Source organism: Sapajus apella, unplaced genomic scaffold, assembly GCF_009761245.1.
Source record: "Sapajus apella isolate SASKATOON/1434 unplaced genomic scaffold, GSC_monkey_1.0 scaffold8, whole genome shotgun sequence".
Lineage (NCBI taxonomy): Eukaryota > Metazoa > Chordata > Mammalia > Primates > Cebidae > Sapajus > Sapajus apella.
In genome coordinates this window covers 5,058,083-5,078,784 of record NW_022436948.1, presented here as the reverse complement: position 1 = coordinate 5,078,784, position 20,702 = coordinate 5,058,083, and the positions used below count along the sequence as shown (strand labels likewise).

Genomic DNA, 20,702 nt, shown 5'->3' with positions numbered 1-20,702 from the left:
AAGGCGTGGAAATCAGAAACACAGTGGGGTGCCAAGTGGCCGCAGAGACAGGAATCAGAGTGATGGAGCCACAAGAATGCCAAGGACTGATGACCATGGCCAGGGGCTGGAAGGGGAAGGGATGGCTCCACCTGGAATCTCAGAGGATGCACGGCCCCTTCAACACCTTCGTTTCAGACTTCCTGCCTCTAGAACTGTGAAAGAATACATTCCTGGGTTTTGTTTTGAGACAGTGTCTCACTCTGTCGCCAAGGAGAGAGGATCGCTTGAGCCCAGGAGTTCAAGACTAGCCTGGGCACCACAGTGAGACCCATCTCTACTAAAATAAAAATAAATTAGCCAGGCTTGGTGGTGCAAGCCTGTGGTCCCAGCTGCTTGGTTGAGGTGGGAGGATCTCTGGAGCCCAGGAGTTTGAGGCTGCAGTGAGCTGTGATTGTGCCAGCGCACTCCAGCCTGGGCGACAGAGTGAGACACTGTCTCAAAACAAAACCCAGGAATGTATTCTCTCACAGTTCTAGAGGCAGGAAGTCTGAAACGAAGGTGTTGAAGGGGCCGTGTATCCTCTGAGATTCCAGGTGGAGCCATCCCTTCCCCTTCCAGCCCCTGGCCATGGTCATCAGTCCTTGGCATTCTTGTGGCTCCATCACTCTGATTCCTGTCTCTGCGGCCACTTGGCACCCCACTGTGTTTCTGATTTCCACGCCTTTTCCTCTGCCCCGAAGGATGCCTGTGATACTGGATTAGAGCTCAGCCTGCAGGTCTTATATTCACTTGATTGACTGTAAAAACCTTTTTTTCCAAATAAGGGCACACAGGTACAGGGGTTAAGACTTCAGCATCTGTTTTTGGAAAACACATCTCAACCCATAAAAGATGACTACTAGCCAGCCAGGGGGAGGTGTTGGATAGGTAGAGCCCGGGATACATGGGCGGGCCTGGGCTAAGATGTAAACTTGGGGGTCGTCAGCATGCAGAAGGTGCTCAAAGCCTAGAGACTCAGTGGGAACACCGACGGTGTGAGTGTAGATGGATCCCAGAAGTGATTCCTGAGCTGATCTCCCGGAAACGTCAGCAGGTCAGGGAGATGAGAAGCACCCAGCAGTGAGACTAAAGTGAAGTGTCAGAGAAGGAGGAAATCAGGAATGCACGTGGCCCCAGGATCCAAAGCGAAGAACGTTTCCAGGAGGAGGGAGCAAGACTGAGTCAGATCCTACTGATGGGTCAGCTCAGAGGCAAACGCTGGACCCAGCAAACCTTAGGTCCTTGGCAGAAGCAACAGCATGACTGTTGATAAGATAATCCTAGGCAAACACTTGCCTGTTTTGATTTCTTTAGACTATAGGTTTTTAAACTCGATTTTCAACCTTTTGGGCTGTATCTAAGTGGTCTGTTTTTATTTCTAAAAGATATGTTTATTCTATAAACAACTGGGCACATGTCTGGACTTGGGCTAAATGCTAGACATAAAATGATGAGTGACATACACACCTGCCCTGAGACGGCGTTTACTGGGGAAGGTGAAATAATGGGGTACAGGGCAACAGCCCAGTGACGTTGGTTCCCTAGGGGACTGCAGATTAAAACCACAGTGAGATACCATTCCACACCCGTTATCATGGTTCACATTAAAAAGACCAGCAACACCAAATCTGGGGCAAGATATGGAGCAAATAAACCAAGTGGCCCATGGATCCATTGCTCACGGGAATATAACTCGGTGGATCCACATTGCAGATCTGTTCAGCAGGTTTCTTTAAAAAGTTAAAAATGTATCTAGCCTGTGATCCAGAACGTTTCACTTTTAGGTATTAACTCAAGAGAAATGAAAATATATGCCTGCAAAAAGACCTATACAGTATGTCCATAGCTGTCTTATTCACAGTAGCCTTAAACTGGACACAACCCAAGGGCCCGTCAGAAGAAGCAGAGGCAAATCACGGTGTGTTCCTGCAGAGGAGTACTTTCCCACAGTGACGAGAAACAAAGGGCACTACATGAGGGCGTCTCAAAGACAAGCTGCACATCAGAAGCCATGCCAGAAAAACAAACTCACAAAAACCTACATCGTTATGTTTATAGAATGTTCGAGAACTGATGAAACCAGTCCGTGGTCACAAAAGCCAGAAAGGGGCTGCTTCTGGGGACCAGAAGGGAAAGCAGCATAGAGGGACCTTTTGAGGTGAAGAGAGGTTTCTGTATCTTGGTGTGGGACATACCGTGCCAAAACTCACCAGGCGAACGTTTAAGGTCTTGCATTTTTATTATACGCAAATTATATCTCGAATAGCCTAAAAAATGATGGTGATGGCAGGTGTTCCCAGGTGCTGTGCAGGGAGGTAAGGGGGCACCCCCTGCCAGGAGACTGGGAGGCATCCTGGGGAGGGGAGGCCACGCTGGATCAGGGTTTCCAGGCCAGATTTGGAAAAGCAAGAGAAGGCTGAGCCCAGTGAAGGGCTAACCTGGCTGAAAGCCCAGAGATGAGAAAGAGCTCAGCCTTGGTTTCAAGCACCGATGGCCTGAAAAGGCAACCCGGCTATTTAACAGTATCCATTCTCGAGAACAGACGAGATCAGGCGCATTCAGTGGTATGGCCACCAGAATCCATTCTCTTTTAAGGCTCAGTGTGTATCTGAGATAGCACCATTCCCAGCACCTCCCCCTCACCCGGCAAACTTCTTCATGGACCTTGTTCAGATTTCAATTTTATCATTGCTTTTTGTATTCCCCTGATCAGTGTACTTTTTTTTTTTTCCAAGTGCTGCATTATTCTTGGTATTCAGTTTTAAAAAAACTATTCAAGAACATTGCCTTATTAAAATAACCTGATACTTTCAATTTTTTTTTTCTCTCCTTAAAACATAAAAGCTACAGATTCTCGTTGACACTGGAAGCAGCAACTTTGCCGTGGCGGGAGCCCCACACTCCTACATAGAAACGTACTTTGACACGGAGAGGTAAGTGCTGACCCCTTGGCTGGTGTGCTGGGCCGGGGCACTGCATGATCAGCATGCTTCAAAACGCGGCAGACCGCAACAGCCAGAAAGCTGTTTCATTTTAAGGGGATGCCGATATGTATGCATATGTACATGTGTGTGTACACACATGTGACTGTGTGTGTGCATACATGCATGTTCATTCCATCCACAAATCCACAGCAGGAGTCTCCTAATAGCTTTCATGTACTTACATGAGATTCATTTTAGAGAAATCCAAGTCAGACACAACTTCTAGAGCTATCCCGTTGCAGGGAGGTGTGGCCCGTCGGTGTTTGTTGCAGCAGCTTTGGTTCCGCAGTGGAGGTGGCCTGGAGCAGGAGGAGGTCTTGGGGATCGGTGCGGCCACTCTGGGCAAGGGCGTGGGGCTGCTTCCACAGCTGAAGGGACACATGGAAACCCACCTTCGCATACTTCAGTAGGGCTTAAACTGTGGTTCATGGAAACCATTTCTGTGGGTTGGCTCGCAACACTCATTTGGAAGAGTGAGTTTTGTGAGTACAAAGTATTAAGGCCCAAGACTGGGACTGCACATGAGCAATGGGGTGGAGTTCAGAAAAAACAAGTGGAGCCAGGTGGAGGTCTCTGGAATAGAACAAGCCCTGCCCATGCAGGCTTCAGAGCAGCCCTGGCTGGGGTTGTGGGAGGACCCCGGTGGCCTGCGGCAGCCTTCAGCTCTGCAGGAGCCCATGGGGTCTAGAGTCAGCCCTTCTGTGAACTGGAAGGTGCTCTGACACCGTGTACATTTTGACATCACAAATATTTTTGCAATCCTGAAACCTAAACTCAGCAGACAGCACAGGGCAGCTGACGTGCCGGTGTCACAAACCGTCTCCAGGCTCAGAACTGCCACATTGGGTTTCCCTAATGTAAATTCTTTTCCTGACTTCCCTTTCTCACTTTCCTTATCCTCAGTGTTTTGTTCCAGGGAATAAAGGCCAGCTTTAGTTGGGGACAAAAGGAGAGGGAAAGAATAGCTGGAGTCTTCTGAAAATGCCAGGCAATTTGATAAAGCAAGGTGACTTGCCGTGTAGGAAAGAAAGCATAGAGGAAACCCTGCATATCTGTTCTGCCTCTGTCGCATCCTGGGCTCTGCTTTGGTGCCATAAATGACGTGGTCTCCTGCACGTATGGCTGCAGCTGCCTACTGTGGAGAGGGCTGTGGTGGCCAGCGCTATATGAAGCTTCAGAAAAATACGACTGGCCCCTCCCTCCAGGAACCTATAGCTTGGTTTATGACTTCCTGTACTGGTAAGCTTTCTTCATTGATATTCCCGGGTACAACACCTGGTCACTGTATGATCACTATGTGCCCAGCTGTTGCTATAACCACAAAGATGTGTAGAAGTAGTGGTGGTGTTTCTCTGTGTGTGCAGCAGAGGCTTGGTTTACGACGGCTAATGCAGCCTCTTCCCACTCAGATCTGTGGTTCATCCAAGTCCTCAGTCCCCAAACAGCCCTCACCTCCAACCATCCACTCTGAACCGCTTCATGATGGAACTGGACTTTGAGTTGGTCCAAACCTCTCATTTTTATTCCTCCAGCACAGGAGGTCAGGGAGACAGGGGCTTGCCCAAGTTTAAGCTTTGAGACCAGCAGCTCCCAAACCTTCAGCCAACACCTGCTTCTTATAACAAGTGCTTTGTCGTTCCCTGAAGTGACTGCAAAGGTCATATGACTTATCTACATACATAGCTCCAAATGCCCTGACGGAATATGAGGGGAATAGAAGGGAAGTAATGTATAACCGGGTAATCAGTACTTCAGTACATGAACACCCTGGCTCCACGGTGCTAGGAGGAGACCGTGCAGTGGGGGCATGCTGGAGGTGAGTTGACATCACCGTCACGCCCAGTGTAGACTGATCCAGGCAGGCTGACGTAAACTCACACACCCCGAGCAGCTCAGTTTGCTGTCTTAGTCTGTTGTACAGCTATAAAAGAATACTCAAGGCTGGGTAATTTATAAAGAAAATAGTTTCATTTGGCTCAAGGTTCTGCAGTCTGTACCTTAAGCCTGTAGCATGGCGCCAGGACCTCAGGCTGCTTCCAGTCATGGCGGAAGGGGATGCAGAGCCAGTGTGCAGAGATCACATGGGAGAGAGGAAGCAAACGTAGGGGAAGGAGGTGCCAGGCTCTTTTTTAACAATCATCAGCCCTCCCTGGGACTAACAGAGCGAGACCTCAGTCATCACCATGGGCAAGGCACCAAGCCATTCTTGAGAGATCTGACCCCCCCACCTGGACATTTTCCACCAGGCCCCACTTCCTATACTGGGGATCAGATTTCAACATGAGAAGTGGTGGGGACAGATATCCAAACTATGTCAGTGGCTGATGTGATTTTCCAAAATGGAAAAGAATCTTAGGAAAGTTCCAAGAAAAACAAACAAAAAAACAATCAGCTTCCCTGGACTTTCACAGCAGCAAATACACGATGTATACTAAACCTTTGTAGAAAAGGTTTTGTGCACATGTGAATGGAAGGTGCATTCTGTGCTACTGATCCAGTAGATTTTACCCATGCCGATGCCCAGAGCGACTTTGGAAAGTGATGTGGGATGGGAGCAAATCTTCATTTTGCACGACCACCCTTCACACTCCGGGATAACCAGCACGCGTATCAGACACACTCCTAGAGTTTCCAAAACTTCCCCTAGGGGACAGGGCCTTCGCTACTGAAAAATAACCGCTTATTTGAAGGCCCTCGATGGTCCCAGCCCTGTGTTGTTTTCCCTGCAGAGCTCTAGTCTGTATTGTACCTTTTCCACATTTCCCAGCACTGGGGCTCAGCGCATGGGGACAGAACAAACACACGTGGAGCTTGCATTTTTCAGTTAGCAGTTCTTTTCCCCTTGGAATAGGTTTTTCTCTCATATCTGTAGATGCAAGATACACTAGAAACAGTAAAGCACAGTAAAATCCAGCTGGGTGATGTGGATCGTTACTTTCCAGGTTTAAAGTGAACCATGCCAGTCAAGCCCTGTGGATGGCCGCTTTTTTCCTGGCAGGTGAGTGGCAGTTCTGTTGCAGCCACCCATAGCCAGAGTCCATGAAGGTCAAAGTAAGCTTCTCAATCCACACATCCTTTTGCTATGCAGATGCAGTTGTGGAAACATTCAAGGGTAAATAATAGCCCGCATTATCAAGACTATGTGCAATATTTCATCAACTGTAAACAACCCAGCATTTTTCTCAGCTGCCTTCAGCTGTGTTCAGTGTTTGGTTGAGCTGTGGTTCTCTTTTCGGAACACCGTGGGGCACATCTCTCTCACTCACCTGCTAGCCCTGTTTGGTTTATTCAAGCGGATTTTGTGCCCATCACCAGGTTCGTATTAGTGGAGATGGTTCCTGTTTTCCATACTTTGGGCTTCTCTAGTCCATATGCATTTGATTCACATGAAAACTCCTGGGATCATCCAGAACTCCTTTGATGATGAAGCCTTCCCTCCTGCTAATCTCACAAGATAATTCAGGATTCCTTGCCACCATTCTGACCACTCAAGGTCCTGATCTGTTTCTCCTTTTGTGGGTAAATAAAAAGATAAGAAACAGAACACGGCGATGTCTAGGGAAAGCCCCTCAATGGTTCGTTTCACCCTGTTGCCACTTCCACCATTCAAATTCGGCCTACTTCCTTATTTGCAAGTACTGCAGTGGCTGACTTATTACATACAACACATCACTCACCTTTTGGGAGCCTAACCTGGTACCGCCTTTCTTTTCAAGAGACTATTCTTCCACAGAACTGCACGGTTTCCTTTTGGCTGAATCAGATGTGGTACATCCCACTTCTGAGTTTGAGGCAAGTTCTATTCCTTTGGCTGCGTCCCTGCTACCATGCTAGCTTTACAAGTTAAATACTTTCTTAAATTTACACTAATCTTGTTTCCTTGTATCTGCTTGTTAACATGCTTTAGTATTTTTGATATGCTTTTTTGTGGAAAGATATGAATATTTTCTTTCAATGTCAATTATGTTTAGTTAATTTGTCTAATGCTTCTACCTAACTTTAGAGTTGGCCTAAGTTATACTTTCAACCATTGTATTTCATGGGAACCAAGAGACCATCCTTTTGCCTTCTCCGTTTTTGACAAAGGTTTCTTTTCTGAGCTGCAGCTCTCTGCCCTGTGATGTGTCTGTATTTGCTTGTGCTTCTGATCTCTCCTAGTTATAATAAGGTTCTGGTTGGGTTTGTCCGCCTCTGATTCACGTCCTCAGTCTTTGGATATTCAGGTCTAATGCTTCCTGAAACATGTTACAGTAATTGGAGATTTGGCGTGGGGTTCTTTGACAAGATCTCTTTGATTTATGGAATGAGATGTCAGGCTACCATTAGTCATTTGTGAGCTCATCTTGATCAGAATCCATCTTTTCATGGTGGTGAATGTTCCAGTGAGTTACTATAGAGCAAGAAAAAAAAAAAGGGGGGGGGGGGAAGAAAAGAAAAAATCATGCATTTTTTAAATGTACATCTTTTTTAGCCAATAAAATCTCACCTCCTGCTATTTGGCCTGATGAGAGATCCAGTACACCCATCCCTTGACCCTCCATGAATCTATTCAGAAAATTAAGCATATTTCCATTAAAATATCTCCTCACTTCTGTACTGTATCTGGGGTGAAACTCACAGAGCAAGAAATCCAATTTATCTTCCTCAACTAATGCTTGTAAGTGGAATTAGGGAATTAAAGAATTACCTGATGGCTTTTTTTAAGGAGGCTAAACTGGATACAGGTCAAATGGCTTTGCATTCAATGAGGAAAGATTTTTTTGCCTGATTATTGAGATCATTTCTCAAGCCTACCTATCATTTGCCTGCTAGAAGAAGATTTGCCGTTTTGAAGCCTGTGAGCATTTAACATTATTGAGGACGTTGATGAATCACCAGGTTGGGCCGGCTTAGCTTATCCTGAGCCTCAGGGGTCTCATGCATTCAAGTCTGGTGACTTCCAGGGTCACATCTGGTCACCTGAGCCAGGACGATAAGCCCCACTGGTTGATTCCAGACCCTGAGAGCCCCAGGGAAATCCTGAGCAGAGTTCTTTAGGAGACTCAGCATTCCCTGGGTCAAGTGGCTTAGGAGAACCAGACCTGACCTAAGGATTGAACTCTAGAATTCTGCACATCCACCTTCTCTTTTCATGTTCTCTGCAAATAACAGAATTCTTTTGAAATAATAAAACGTTCTGCGGCTCTTTTCCCCTCAGTGCAATTGATTTCACTTTTTAATCCTCCATTCCCTGAGCACTTCTATCAGAGGCAGAACATCTTCTGAATTTGGTTCAAAGTATTTTTATTACTGTGAATGGGCTTTTTCCTGGCTACCCACGTCCCTGATTGATTGTGGTTTCTGAGCGCCTGGACTGGACATTGCCAAGGAGAAGCCCATCCAGGGTTCTCACTCCATGTATTTAATTATTGTGCAGAGCAATTGAGTAAAAATAGCTCTATAGGAGAATTTTCCAGAAAAAAGAATACATCCTGATGATATGCTTTGGATGTGTGTCCTCTCCAAATCTTATGTTGAAATGTGATTCCCAGTGTGGACCATGGGGCCTTGGGGGAGGTGTTTAGATCATGAATGGCTTGTTGCCCTCACCAAGGCAATGAGTGACTTCTTGCTCTGTTAGTTCACATGAGAGCTGGTTGTTTAAAGGAGCTGGGCACCTCCTCCTTGCTCTCTTGTCCCAGCTCTCTCCATGTAATGTACTGTGTATCCCTTCACCTCCCACCTTGAGTGGGAGCTTCCTGAGACCTCAACAGAAGCAGATGCCAGCACCATGCTTCTTGCACAGCCTGCAGAACCATGAGCCAAAATCATACCTCTTTTCTTGATGGATTATTCAGTCTTGGGTATTCCTTTATAGCAATGGAAACATGGCCTAACAGACTTGAATTTTCTAATAATAACTCATAGGCTTTAAGAAGGTAGTAAGCGATGAGATAATTACAATAGCAGCTATTTTGTGCATGTCTGCTGTGTTCCAAGGTTTTGTTCTACATGCGTTACAGTATTAACGCTTTTAATCTGCATAACTAACTTCTCGAGGGATGACATTATATTATCATTTTTTAGTTGAGAAAACTGAGGCATACAGAGAGTAAATAACTTGGCCCTGGGTCACACAGCTAATGAAGGATTGAACTCATATTTGAACCCAGTCAGTATAACTCCAGCTGCCTCTTGTCTCTCTGGAAATGACACCAAAATATCCAGAGTGCTCCGTCTGTAAGGAACCAGCAACCTGGGTAGGAAGCTAGAGAAGACATGCTAAATAGATATGCAGGTTGTTTCGGGTTCTTGCTAACAGAACAAATTCTATGGAGTTTTGTACAGCCTGGACAGAGTAACACTAAACTTTCAAAAGAAAGTCATAGCACTTTAGACTGTTGGGGAAAGATATAAATGACTCTACCAGAGCCGGGCAGGGTGGTGCATGCCTGTAATCCCACCACTTTGGGAGGCTGAAGCAGGCAGATCATGTGAGGTCAGGAGTTCAAGACCAGCCTGGCCAACATGGTAAAACCCAGTCTCTACTAAAAATACAAAAATTAGCTGGGCATGGTGGCATACGTCTGTAATCCCAGCTATTAGGGAGGCTGAGGCAGGAGAATCACTTGAACCCAGGAGCCGGAGGTTGCAGTAAGCTGAGATTACACCATCGCACTCCAGCCTAAGTGACAGAGCAAGACTCTGTCTCAACAACAACAACAACAACAAAGCAATTACTCTCCCAGACCAGGTGGTACAGTTTGGCTGTGTCCCCACCCAAATCTCATCTTGAATTGTAGCTCCCATAATTCCCACCTATTGTGGGAGGGACCCAGTAGGAGATAATTGAATCAAGGGGGTAGTTTTCCCCATGCCGTTCTTGTGGCAGTGAATGTTTCATGAGATCTGATGGTTTTATAAGAGGAAACCCCTTTCACTTGGCTCTCATTTCTGTCTTCCCTGCCACCATGTAAGACATGACTTTCACCTTCTACCATGATTGTAAGGCCTCCCCAGCCACGTGGAACTGTGAGCCCATTAAACTTAATTTTCTTTATAAATTACCGAGTCTTGGGTATGCCTTTATCAGCAGTGTGAAAACAGACTAATACACCAGGAGTTGGCAAACACTAGCCCATGAGCCAAATTTGACCTGCTGCCTGTTGCTGTCAGTAAAGTTTTACCAGAACACAGCCACACAAGTTTATTTACAGTCGGTGGCTGCTTCCACGTTACAGTTGAGATCTGAGTAGTTATAACAGAGATCCTATGTTTAAAAAAAAAAAAAAGAGACAGAAAGAAAGAAAGAAAAATATTAGCTAGGCTTGATGATGCTTAGCTATAGTCCTTAAAACATCTGTAATTTTTTTCTTTACAGAAAAAACTTGCCAGCCTCTGTACTAGACCTTATTTTCTAAGCATTTCAAGATAATTAGCCTCAGTATATTTCTGAACTTAAGGAGTGAACCCAAATTGTCCAGATGGACTGAATAATTCAGGATTTTTAAGCTATTCAACATAGTATGATCTGCACATGTACCCCAGAACCTAAAGTACAATTAAAAAAAAATCATAACTCTCTTGGCAGATGAACCTCTGTCTGCTTCCTGGGTATCTCCTTAGGGTCAGATTCTCAGAAGTGCAGTTACTGAATGAAAGATAGTTAACATTTTTAATGCTTATGAGATATACCAAGAATGAATTAATGAATAAAAGGCCGGATATGGTGGCTTATTCCTGTAATTCCAGCACTTTGGGAGGCTAAAGCAGGAGAATCACTTTAGCCCAACAGGTGGAGACTAGCTTGGGCAATATAATGAGACCCTGTCTCTCCAAAAAAAAAAAAAAAAAAAAGAAAAGAAAAGAAAAGGAAAAAAGAAGAAAACTATTAACTGGGCTTGATGGTGTGCACCTATAGTCCCAGCTACTTAGTAGGCAGAGGTGAGAGAATCTCCTGAACCCAGGAGTTCAAGGCTACAGTGAGCCATGATTGTGCCACTGTACTCCAGCCTGGATGACAGAGCAAGACCTTATCTCTAATAGAAATAATAAATAAATGAATAAATAAATAAATGATCATGTCATCTCTGAGCTTAACTTCTTTACTGACCTTAAGCAAGACCGCACTAGTTCATGTGATCCCACAACAAAGACATTAACGTGTTAATGTTTGCAGACTTACTATTAAAACAGAGTGGAATGAACCTGTAGGCAAGCAGGAACACCTTAGCATGATCTACTGGGTGGCCTGGTGTTTAGCTTAGGATCATGATCATTTTCTTAGGAGGAGCGTGGTTTGAGTTCCCACACATTTCCCTAGAGATGTTTCTTAGGTTCCCTTCTATATTCCAGCAGTTTTCAAACCTAAATGGACGTAGGAATGACCTTGCAGAGTGGGACACCCCAGGGCCTTGATGCCTGCTGCCCTCTCTCCACGATGCTCTGCCCCCAGAGAGCCCCATGTCTCGCTGCCTGCGTTCAGGTCTCATGCAGACATGGTCAGAGCCAAGAGTTCTCTCAGCCGCAGGTCACTTGCGGTCCTCTTATCTGCTTTGTTCCCTGCAACCACCATTCCCGCATGCATTCTCTCTCCTCACTGCAGCATAAACTGAGGGGGCAGAATTTTCCTCCGATCTTGTGAATGTCATCCTGCGTCAGTAGCTCTTACCTTCAGGGCCACGTGAGTGTCAGGCTCTGGGTCATATCACAGTGATTCATGTTGTGGCATGCCATTGGCGTCACTGCCCATATTTTGGTGTGAGTATAATCAGCTTCGGGGCATTGGGGGAGAACCTTGAGAAGGACCTGTGACATCAAGGACCTGGGCTTCAGCGAGTAGGGCTTGGTCATTATTTGTCACAGGAGTTGTATGTGTGAACCTGAACCCCAGCCGCTGCTGGCCCAGGCTGGTGGAGACTCCTTCTGGGGTGCTGGCACCTGTTGGTGTCACTGAGCAGCAGCCCAGCAGCTCTGCAAAGCTGAGGACCAGGAGGACCAGGCAGGTGTCCAGATTGGGCAGTGTCCTTCAGAGGCTACAGTGGTTAAGCAAAGTACCTGACTTACAGGGATTGACTTGGGTATAGGGGAGAATTACACTCAAGAGCCACGTGTTTACAACAGTGCTTCCCTTCCACTTGGCATGGAAAACAGTTACTAAAACATTAGTGATTATGTTTTTGGTGGAAACTATCACTTTGTCAACATCGATGCTGTTAATCATGAAGAATGGCTTACAGGCTTACGCTGGACTTTCTGTGGTTAGGACAGCTGCCTCGAACATGGCAACCTTATCTTCGTGGTTGAGGGAACATGGATACATGAGATAATACAATGGGCCTTTCCTTTCTTTCTCCAGGTCCAGCACATACCGCTCCAAAGGCTTTGACGTCACTGTGAAGTACACGCAGGGCAGCTGGACGGGCTTTGTTGGGGAGGACCTAGTCACCATCCCCAAAGGCTTCAATAGTTCTTTCCTTGTCAATATTGCCACTATTTTTGAATCAGAGAATTTCTTTTTACCTGGGATTAAATGGAATGGAATACTCGGCCTAGCTTATGCCACACTAGCTAAGGTAAGGCTAATCCATGGATTTAAGAAAACCAAATAGTAAGATGAGATTCTGAAAACCAATCATTAAAGGGAGAGCCACATGGCGGAAACAGACTAGTATTCACACAATTATATTTCTAAGTGTTTTTTAAATTGAAGATAAACAGCATGATTCTTGGAACCTTCCTGTAAGAGAGACTAATCGCATTAACTATTTTTGTTTTTATTTTCGTTTTCTAGTTTAAAATGTGAACAGAATTTGAGTCATGTGCCTTATGGTGTGTATTTAGGAGTTTTTATTAAGGTAGAATTAAGAGAAAACACTTATTAAATTTATACGTTTGCATGAAGATGGAGCCTGAGGGCAGCCCTGGAACACAGGCCGGGGTTGGTGCTCTCCCCAGCCCGGGACTCAGCCTGTTTTCCTGCCACTTCAGGGGACACGTCAGAGGAGACACCCAGCATGGGAATCTGGGAGGCCTGCAAGCATGCTCTGGGGATAGCCAGCCCTTCCCAGGGGTGGTGAGCCACGGAGGAATTGTGGAGCCCGGCTCTCACCATCACTGGAGCCTCCCCAAATGCGGAAAGACAGAATTGGATGTTCCCCAAATATTTGTACTTGGGGCCAACCCAAAGGAAATAAAGTCTGGTGTGCAGGAGGAGGGAGGCAGGCAGGGGAATTTCCACCCGGAGGCATCGCCAGAGCAGGTGGGAGTGGATACCAGGGGCGTGTGCTGGGCTCCTGGAGTCCACACGGGTTTACATGTGCCTGTACCTGGGCACCACGCCTGGCCTCACCTTGCTCAGCTGTAGGCTTAGAGCCAGAGCCACATGTAGAAGGAAACAGAAGTGATTGCTGGAGCAACAGCCCCCCACTGTCCCATGAGGATAATCTTTCCATCCTGGAGGAGCATCTGTTGCAGCTCCAGTTTATGAGCAGATGGGGTGAGGTGGGGAGGGCAAGAGGAATTTACAGCCCTTGGCCCCCGAGTTGCAGAGAGCCTATTAGGCTCAAGGCTGAGAAGATATGAGATATCAGTCACTCAGTGCTCATGACTCCCCTGTGAGGCGTATTTTGGAAGGTGGGATTCTCCCCATTTTTTTTTTTTTCCTTTTTTTTAAAACTTTTTTATTTTTTTGAGACAGATTCTTGCTCTGTCACCCAGGCTGGAGTGCAGAGGCCAGTCTTGGCTCACTGCAACCTCCACCTCCCGGGTTCAAGCAATTCTCACGTCTCAGCTTCCCGAGTAGCTGGGACCACAGGCGCACACCAGCATGCCTGGCTGATTCTTGTATTTCTGGTAGAGATGGGGTTTCACCATGTTAACCAGGCTGGTCTCAAATTCCTGGGCTCAAGTGATCCATTCACCTCAGCCTCTCAAAGCACTGGGGGATTACAGCATGAGCCACCATGCCTGCCCGTATTTGCCCATTTTCAAGATGTGGAGATTGAGGGTCAACAAGTTGTTGTGCCTTTGAAGTCAGAACATGGAGCTGTGGGTGTCCTTCTTAGTCTGCAGAGCCAAGGCTGGCTCAGGATCCCTTTTGTCCTCTGTATCATAGGGAAATGCAGATGGGCGAAAACCTGCATTCCTAAATACATTTTCAAAATGTTTTATCTGTGTGTGACGGTTTGGAAACGAAAGACGTATGACTGGTTTTATGTGAGTTGTTCCAAAGACGATAAACCTAAATTGCCTGTGATTAATACCATGTAAAGCTTCTGTGAGAACAGACTTCTTCTGGGTTTGCTCAGACCTCCTGACTCTCCATGTGACATTTTATCTTTTCATTTGTGTAATTCCAAGATTACTGACAATTGGCTTCCCATGTCCAGGGTTTGAGGAGAGAGCAGTAGGACTTGGAGGAAGCAGAATGTGGCTGGGAACAGGGCCTGCAGGCGGGCTGGGCGGACTGCACAGGGGCCTCTGAGACAGGGGGGCTGAGCGCTCTGCAGTGGTCAGATTGAGTGGTGGCCCCTCATCCATTCCAGGGGCTTCCTGTCAAGGCTGTGTCAGGAATATCCACGAGGCTTCTGACACTGCAGCTGCCTGGGCCCCACTCCTGCTGAATCTGCTTCTCTTGGGGTTGGTTTGGGGCACCTGGATGCTTTTAAGTTCCTAGAGGGATCCCGAGGCATAACCCTGGTGAAGAAGGACTTGATGGAAAGATTGTAGCTCCTTCATTGTGTGCCAGGTACCCTTGCAAGCACTTTAGAGGTATCAGCCCATTGAAGCCCCAGAGCGGCTCCAGGAGGCTGCTGTTCTCCCCATTTCACAGGGGAGGAAGCAAAGGAACAAGTCACTCAGCCGGCAAGTGGCACAGCCAGTCTTCCGCCCGTGTTTGCTTTGCTTTAACTGCTTCTTGAGAAGGTGGGCAGAACAGCAGCCAGGCCACCCCCAGGCCCGTCCCATTGTCCCAGGAGGGGATTTTTGTCTCACTGGTTGACCCACACGCTCACAAGGGTTTTGACAGAGAATGCATATGGAGATTGTGCTGGATTCTGCCTCGGAATTCTGCAGAAGCGGAGATGAAAGAAGTAAGAGGTCAAACACAAATGGACTAAACCAATGGGAAGATTTGCATCCCTTACCTAGTGGAGTTCTCCTCTCGCTCCCTCTGCAATCACAGTCTTAGTTCTCACAGATAGTAAATAATTCCTGTGAATGACCGTGGGTACCCAAGGGTGCCCGTAGCATCTGTGCTACTATAGTTCAGTTTTTATCAAAAAGTAACAACTCAGGGTCACCAACTCCAGTGTCTCCCACTTGTCAAAATCTAAACTCAAGTCTGTCACTGACTTCCTCCATGACCACCGGCACCCCCAGCACACCCCCACCGCACCCCCACCTCACAGCTGTTCGCAGACCTTCCCTCTTCCCTTTGAGTGTCTCTGGAGGAATGAGGACATTCTCGGCATGTCTTGCTGGACGTGAGAGAGACACAGAGCACGTGAGGGCTTCTGAAATCTGGCCTCTGGGGATAAGAGGCCTTTCATGCTTCCAGACTATATTTTTGTGCCTTTCCTGATGCCTTCCCACCAGAGTTCATCAGGCAGAGCTAAGCCTCGCCCCAGGCTCTGGGGTCCGGGGGATACTGTTCTCCCGAGTCGGTCATCTCTCGTTTGGTGGACAGCTGCAGCTAACAGGAGAACACAAATGTCTGCGGCCATGGCAGCTCCTAGAGAAACTCTTCTCTCCTTACTCTGAAGTGTCTAAGATTAGGATCCACCACCTGCCACGGTAACCCACTTTCACGGCTTCTCACGCCCCCTCACAAGGCAGTCATGATGATAGATGTGACTGCGTCGAATGCTTTCCAGAAATACGATCTTATTTGTACAACAGAGCCGTACCCGAAGGAAAAACACCAACCAGTGGGAAGCTCTGTTGGGGCTTTCTGAATTCCTAGACCTGATCACAAGCTGGTTTATTGTGGAATCATGAAAAAATTAAATGTAAACACCAGGAATGTTGTCTGTGGTGCATGGCGTCTACACTGGGTCACCTGTGTCCATGATGTATGTTCTAAGCAGGTGTCCTTCTTTGTCACCCTCCCGCAGCCATCAAGTTCTCTGGAGACCTTCTTTGACTCCCTGGTGACACAAGCAAACATCCCCAATGTTTTCTCCATGCAGATGTGTGGAGCCGGCTTGCCCGTTGCTGGATCTGGGACCAACGGAGGTAGTCTTGTGGGTATCTTTTAGTCTTAAAGGGGCGAAAAATCACAGATTGATGGGCTGTTTTTTTTCTGTTTTATTAAACACCTGAGCAGAAATATAAATATTGGGCACGTAGGTGTGCGTAGGTACTGTAAAACTTTAATCATCCTTTTTGTAAATCTTTTTAAAAATGGCTAAAATTAGGCAATCCTTGATGTCACCCTGCCATCTGGAAGGATGATTCTCATCGTTCTCCAAATTCCATTAAAGCTTTTCTTTACTGCCCTTGGAAGGGCACTGCTTTCTGTGGGTGGGGGAAGAGCAAGTGAGAATCAGTGGGGGTTGGGATGTGGTGAGTGGGCCCGACTGTGGGTAGGGGGACAAAGGAGAGTTCATAAAGCTGGCACGGAAATAGAAGGCCTTGTAGACCCTTTCTCACTCCCTCTCAACACACACACGCACCACAGCAAAAGCGTTTGCTATTGAAACAGAACCAAGGCCGTCAGCACTACGGAAATGCTGGAGCCTGAGATTCCCTCCAGGGCCCTGCCCCCAGACGTCGAAAGCCGTAGGGGACAGGAAGAATGCACTAGAAGGGGGTACCAGCCCCTTTGCTGTCTGACCGTGAGAGGCGGGCTCTGCCCTGATCCTCAGCTATTTTCATTTGTTGCCATTTCTGGGAAGAGGGTAGCTAGGGCGTGTGAGGAAATGTTTTACAATTTTGCAAAATGAAGCTTTGATCAGGGAAGCTCTTGTTTTTCTGTTCTCTGACCTCTGAGGAATTAAATAATTGTCAGTCAGTGTGGTTAACTGTTTTATTGCATTTCTTTGAAGGAAAATGTCACTATTGTAAAGCTGAACATGTATGTACTTTCTTTGGATAAGAGAAATCACTAAAGCATCTTGTTTAGACTAGGGCATAATATCATCTGACCTTTGCAGACATGAGCCCATAACATTCCTTGTTTATTTTATTTTATTCTATTTTATTTTTTGGGATGGAGTCTTGCTCTGTCACCAAGGCTGGAGTACAGTGGTGTGACCTCGACTCACTGCAACCTCTGCCTCCTGGGTTCAAGTGATTCTCCTGTCTCAGCCTCCTGCATAGCTGGGACTACAGGCACGCACCACCATGCCTGGCTAACTTTTGTATTTTTAGTAGAGATGGGGTTTCGCTATGCTAGCCAGGGTGTTTGTGAACTCCTGACTTCATGATCCGCCCATTTCAGCCTCCCAAAGTTTGGGATTACCGGCGTGAGTCACCACACCTGGCTCCTTGTTTATTTTTTAAGCATTTATATTTGTTTCATGACATCACCACAAAGTAGAAGCTCTGATGCAGTGAAGTTTCACTTTACAAGTGTGTGCTTCTCTGTATAACCCGTTGACACGTCTGTGTATTTTTTCTCTTATACCTGTAAATATTTTCTGTCCCAGGTCCTGGGTGGAATTGAGCCAAGTTTGTATAAAGGAGACATCTGGTATACCCCTATTAAGGAGGAGTGGTACTACCAGATAGAAATTCTGAAATTGGAAATTGGAGGCCAAAGCCTTAATCTGGACTGCAGAGAGGTATTCATGCTATAGTCTCTGTTGTGTCTTTCTGTGTATGCCTGGATCATTTAATAGACAGCTGCAACCTGTATATGACGGGAGAAGGTACATTACATCAAAAGATTCAGGTCCTTGCTGTACAGTGAGTTTTAATCAATGAATTGTTTTCCCTCCCAAATATTGCATCCTCCTAACCACTCATCTTTATAGGGCAAAATTAGCGTTAAATGGTGAGTGAAGAGGACTCTCTGAGCTACACCTTTCACCAGTCATTCATCTTGGACTGATGGTCCCTGAGCTCAGTTTAAAAGGTTGAAATAAGCAGATTTTTAATCAGTGTAGGACATATGAAATCAAAAAAGATCATCAGCTTTTTCTCCTCCATTCACAGCTAGCCTGCCCCCAGAGTACACAATTCTCCCTGAAGAGCAGTCATGCTGTAAAGATGTGTGTGGCTCGGTGATGCTAAAGTGGCCACATGCAGAGCTCTGACACCGAGCCTCTTAGGACCCATGTTCACGCCCTCTCACTGTGATTTGGCTTGTTCATGACACGTGACAACATTATGATTATGATGACTTGTGGGAGCCTCAGTCTTCTACAGCCCTTTTAGAATGCTTTATAAAAACCACGGGGATCCCATCATATTCTAACCTGTTAGCACTTCCGTTCCTATTACCCATCATATCCCACTGTCAATTCTCATGTACGCAGGTACCTCTGAGAAACTAAGGAATGATAAAAATGACAGCCTCTTCCATTGCAAACCTGTGTTTATTGTCAAGAGGCACTTATTGGTCAATTAAGAACCCAGTGGTAGAATCAAATGTCCAAATGTAAAACAAAATACAAAACTTTGTGTGTGTGTGTGTGTGTGTGTGTGTGTGTGTGTGTGTGTGTGTGTGTGTGTATTAGTGAGGAAAAGCCTATATTTGGAGGTGTGATTCTTAGATTCTAGGTTCTTTCCTGGCCGCCCCATATGCACCCACCCCACAAAAGAACAAACAACAAAATCCAGGACATCTTAGCGCACATTTCAATTTGCTACAGGCCTTTTACATGTCTACTTTCCTCACATATTAAAAAAATTTTATGAATAAGCTAAGGTATATTTTAAATTTTGTTTTTACACTGAAAATAGTGTTTGTGAAAAATACTAATAAATTGGTATATTTCATTTTAAAAAGATTCTTGACTCCTCCTCCCTTTTGACTTCCTCGGATGAGACTTCCTCATGAGACTCATGGATTTGCCTTAAGGCAGGCGGATCTAGTTGCCCAGGACTCTTTCCATCCATGGGCAGCCTTGCCCATGCAGCTGTGCCCACAGTGGTTGGGGTGGCTTGTCTGGTGTTGGCCACTGGCCTCATCCTTCTCCGTCTGCCACATAAAGAACGTTGCAGGTTGGGACGGGGCTGGCAGCGCCTGTGTGTGTCTCAGTCTGTGAATCAGTGTGGCTCTGGTTCTGTTCCCAATTCAAATATGGGATGTCTCTTGAAAAATTGTCCCTCCTTCTTCTCTTCATTAGTGAGGTCATAGAGAGTTGATCTGTGTACAGTTTGTGCAGGTGGCTTTTAGTATATTTCAGACTCAAAAAACAAATAGGTCTTCCCTCTGCCCTGGGGCAGGAATGGGGGTCCTCAACGAAGAAACTTGGGCAGCTCTGAGTAAGGAAGGAGCTGTGCCTTGGGAGAGCTATTGATTTGCTAACTTGGGTCATGTCCCCTCCCTTTCCTGGGCCCATTTCCTTGTCTCTGAAGTGAGCGTGTTGGGCTGGAAGACCCCTCATTCCCCAGTTCTGAGAACATGAATAAACTACAGTCCTTGATGAGTGCATGGCTGCTTGGATTTGTGTGTAACAGACAGATAGTGATGGCCACTGGAGCCACGTAGGGTGGGGAGTGCCACTGTCACTCACATGCCTTCCCCTTTCTCTCTCGTGCTAGTATAACGCCGACAAAGCCATCGTGGACAGTGGCACCACGCTGCTGCGCCTGCCCCAGAAGGTGTTCAATGCAGTGGTGGAGGCTGTGGCCCGCGCATCTCTGGTGAGTCCCCGGGACACTTGCGGGTCCCCGAGTCTCGGGGTTACGATCACCTGCTGAGGAGCAGCACTGTGTGTTCTGAGCATCTCTGAACTATTGCGCCATGCATTTCAAATTTTCATATGTTGTATTTGTACATTTTATATGGAATATAGGTGCAATATGTAGATATATTTTATATGTATTTCAAATCTGTATTCTGAAGGATTTTGTTTCAGCTGTTACTTGTTAATTTCACAATCCTCTTTGATGTTAGCAAATGGTACCTTCACGAACCTCAGAGGACTTGGATCTGAATGTACAGTGCCCTCTAGTATTTCACATAATAGTTCAGTTGGTGTAGTATTTTTTTTAATCTGTGAAAAATAACACTTGGTAATATAACTATATTAGAATAAACAATAAATCAAGAATATATTTATAGACTTTAAAACAAAACACATGAACCAAAAATTTTACTCCTTTTTGGCCTTCATCCCTGCACTGGTATCTTAACTTCTGTTTCTGTAAAAGAGTATCATTTTTTCACAGAAGATAAAGGTCCATCAGCCAGTCCAATAATTACTTTATGGCCGTGCTCTGAAATACAGTTGAAATTATGATTGTAGCCAACATATCTTTATGTGACCTGGCTGATGATATTCCTGGCATGACCCGTGACTTTCCAGTCAGTTCAGGGCAATAAACGTTGGCTACAGCACAGCTTTGGGGATGAAATATAATTAAATTTATTCTAGCTTTTGTCACTTTTAGCCAGATGCCTGAGGAGTGGTTTTGTGCCCCCGGGGAGCCTCCGTACTCTCAACTGAGGGGTGGTTGTGAGGTCGGGGTCAAACGCTTGGTGTTTAGTAGACACTCGGAGCTTCCATTTAATGTCCAGCCACAGCACTGCTGCTATTTGTATAG

At 46.1% G+C, this 20,702-nt stretch overlaps 1 protein-coding gene across 3 annotated transcripts in view; it reads left to right on the top strand.

Moving 5' to 3' along the window:
* The window catches only part of BACE2 (beta-secretase 2), a 96,923-nt gene that overhangs the window by 50,503 nt on the left and 25,718 nt on the right, over positions 1–20,702 (top strand). For all 3 annotated transcript variants that reach the window (XM_032276834.1, XM_032276833.1, XM_032276835.1), the window contains exons 2-6: positions 2,866–2,954; positions 12,343–12,559; positions 16,100–16,228; positions 17,636–17,770; positions 19,698–19,799. In XM_032276834.1, coding sequence (XP_032132725.1) covers positions 2,866–2,954; positions 12,343–12,559; positions 16,100–16,228; positions 17,636–17,770; positions 19,698–19,799 — 672 coding nt within the window. The remainder of the gene's footprint in view (positions 1–2,865; positions 2,955–12,342; positions 12,560–16,099; positions 16,229–17,635; positions 17,771–19,697; positions 19,800–20,702) is intronic.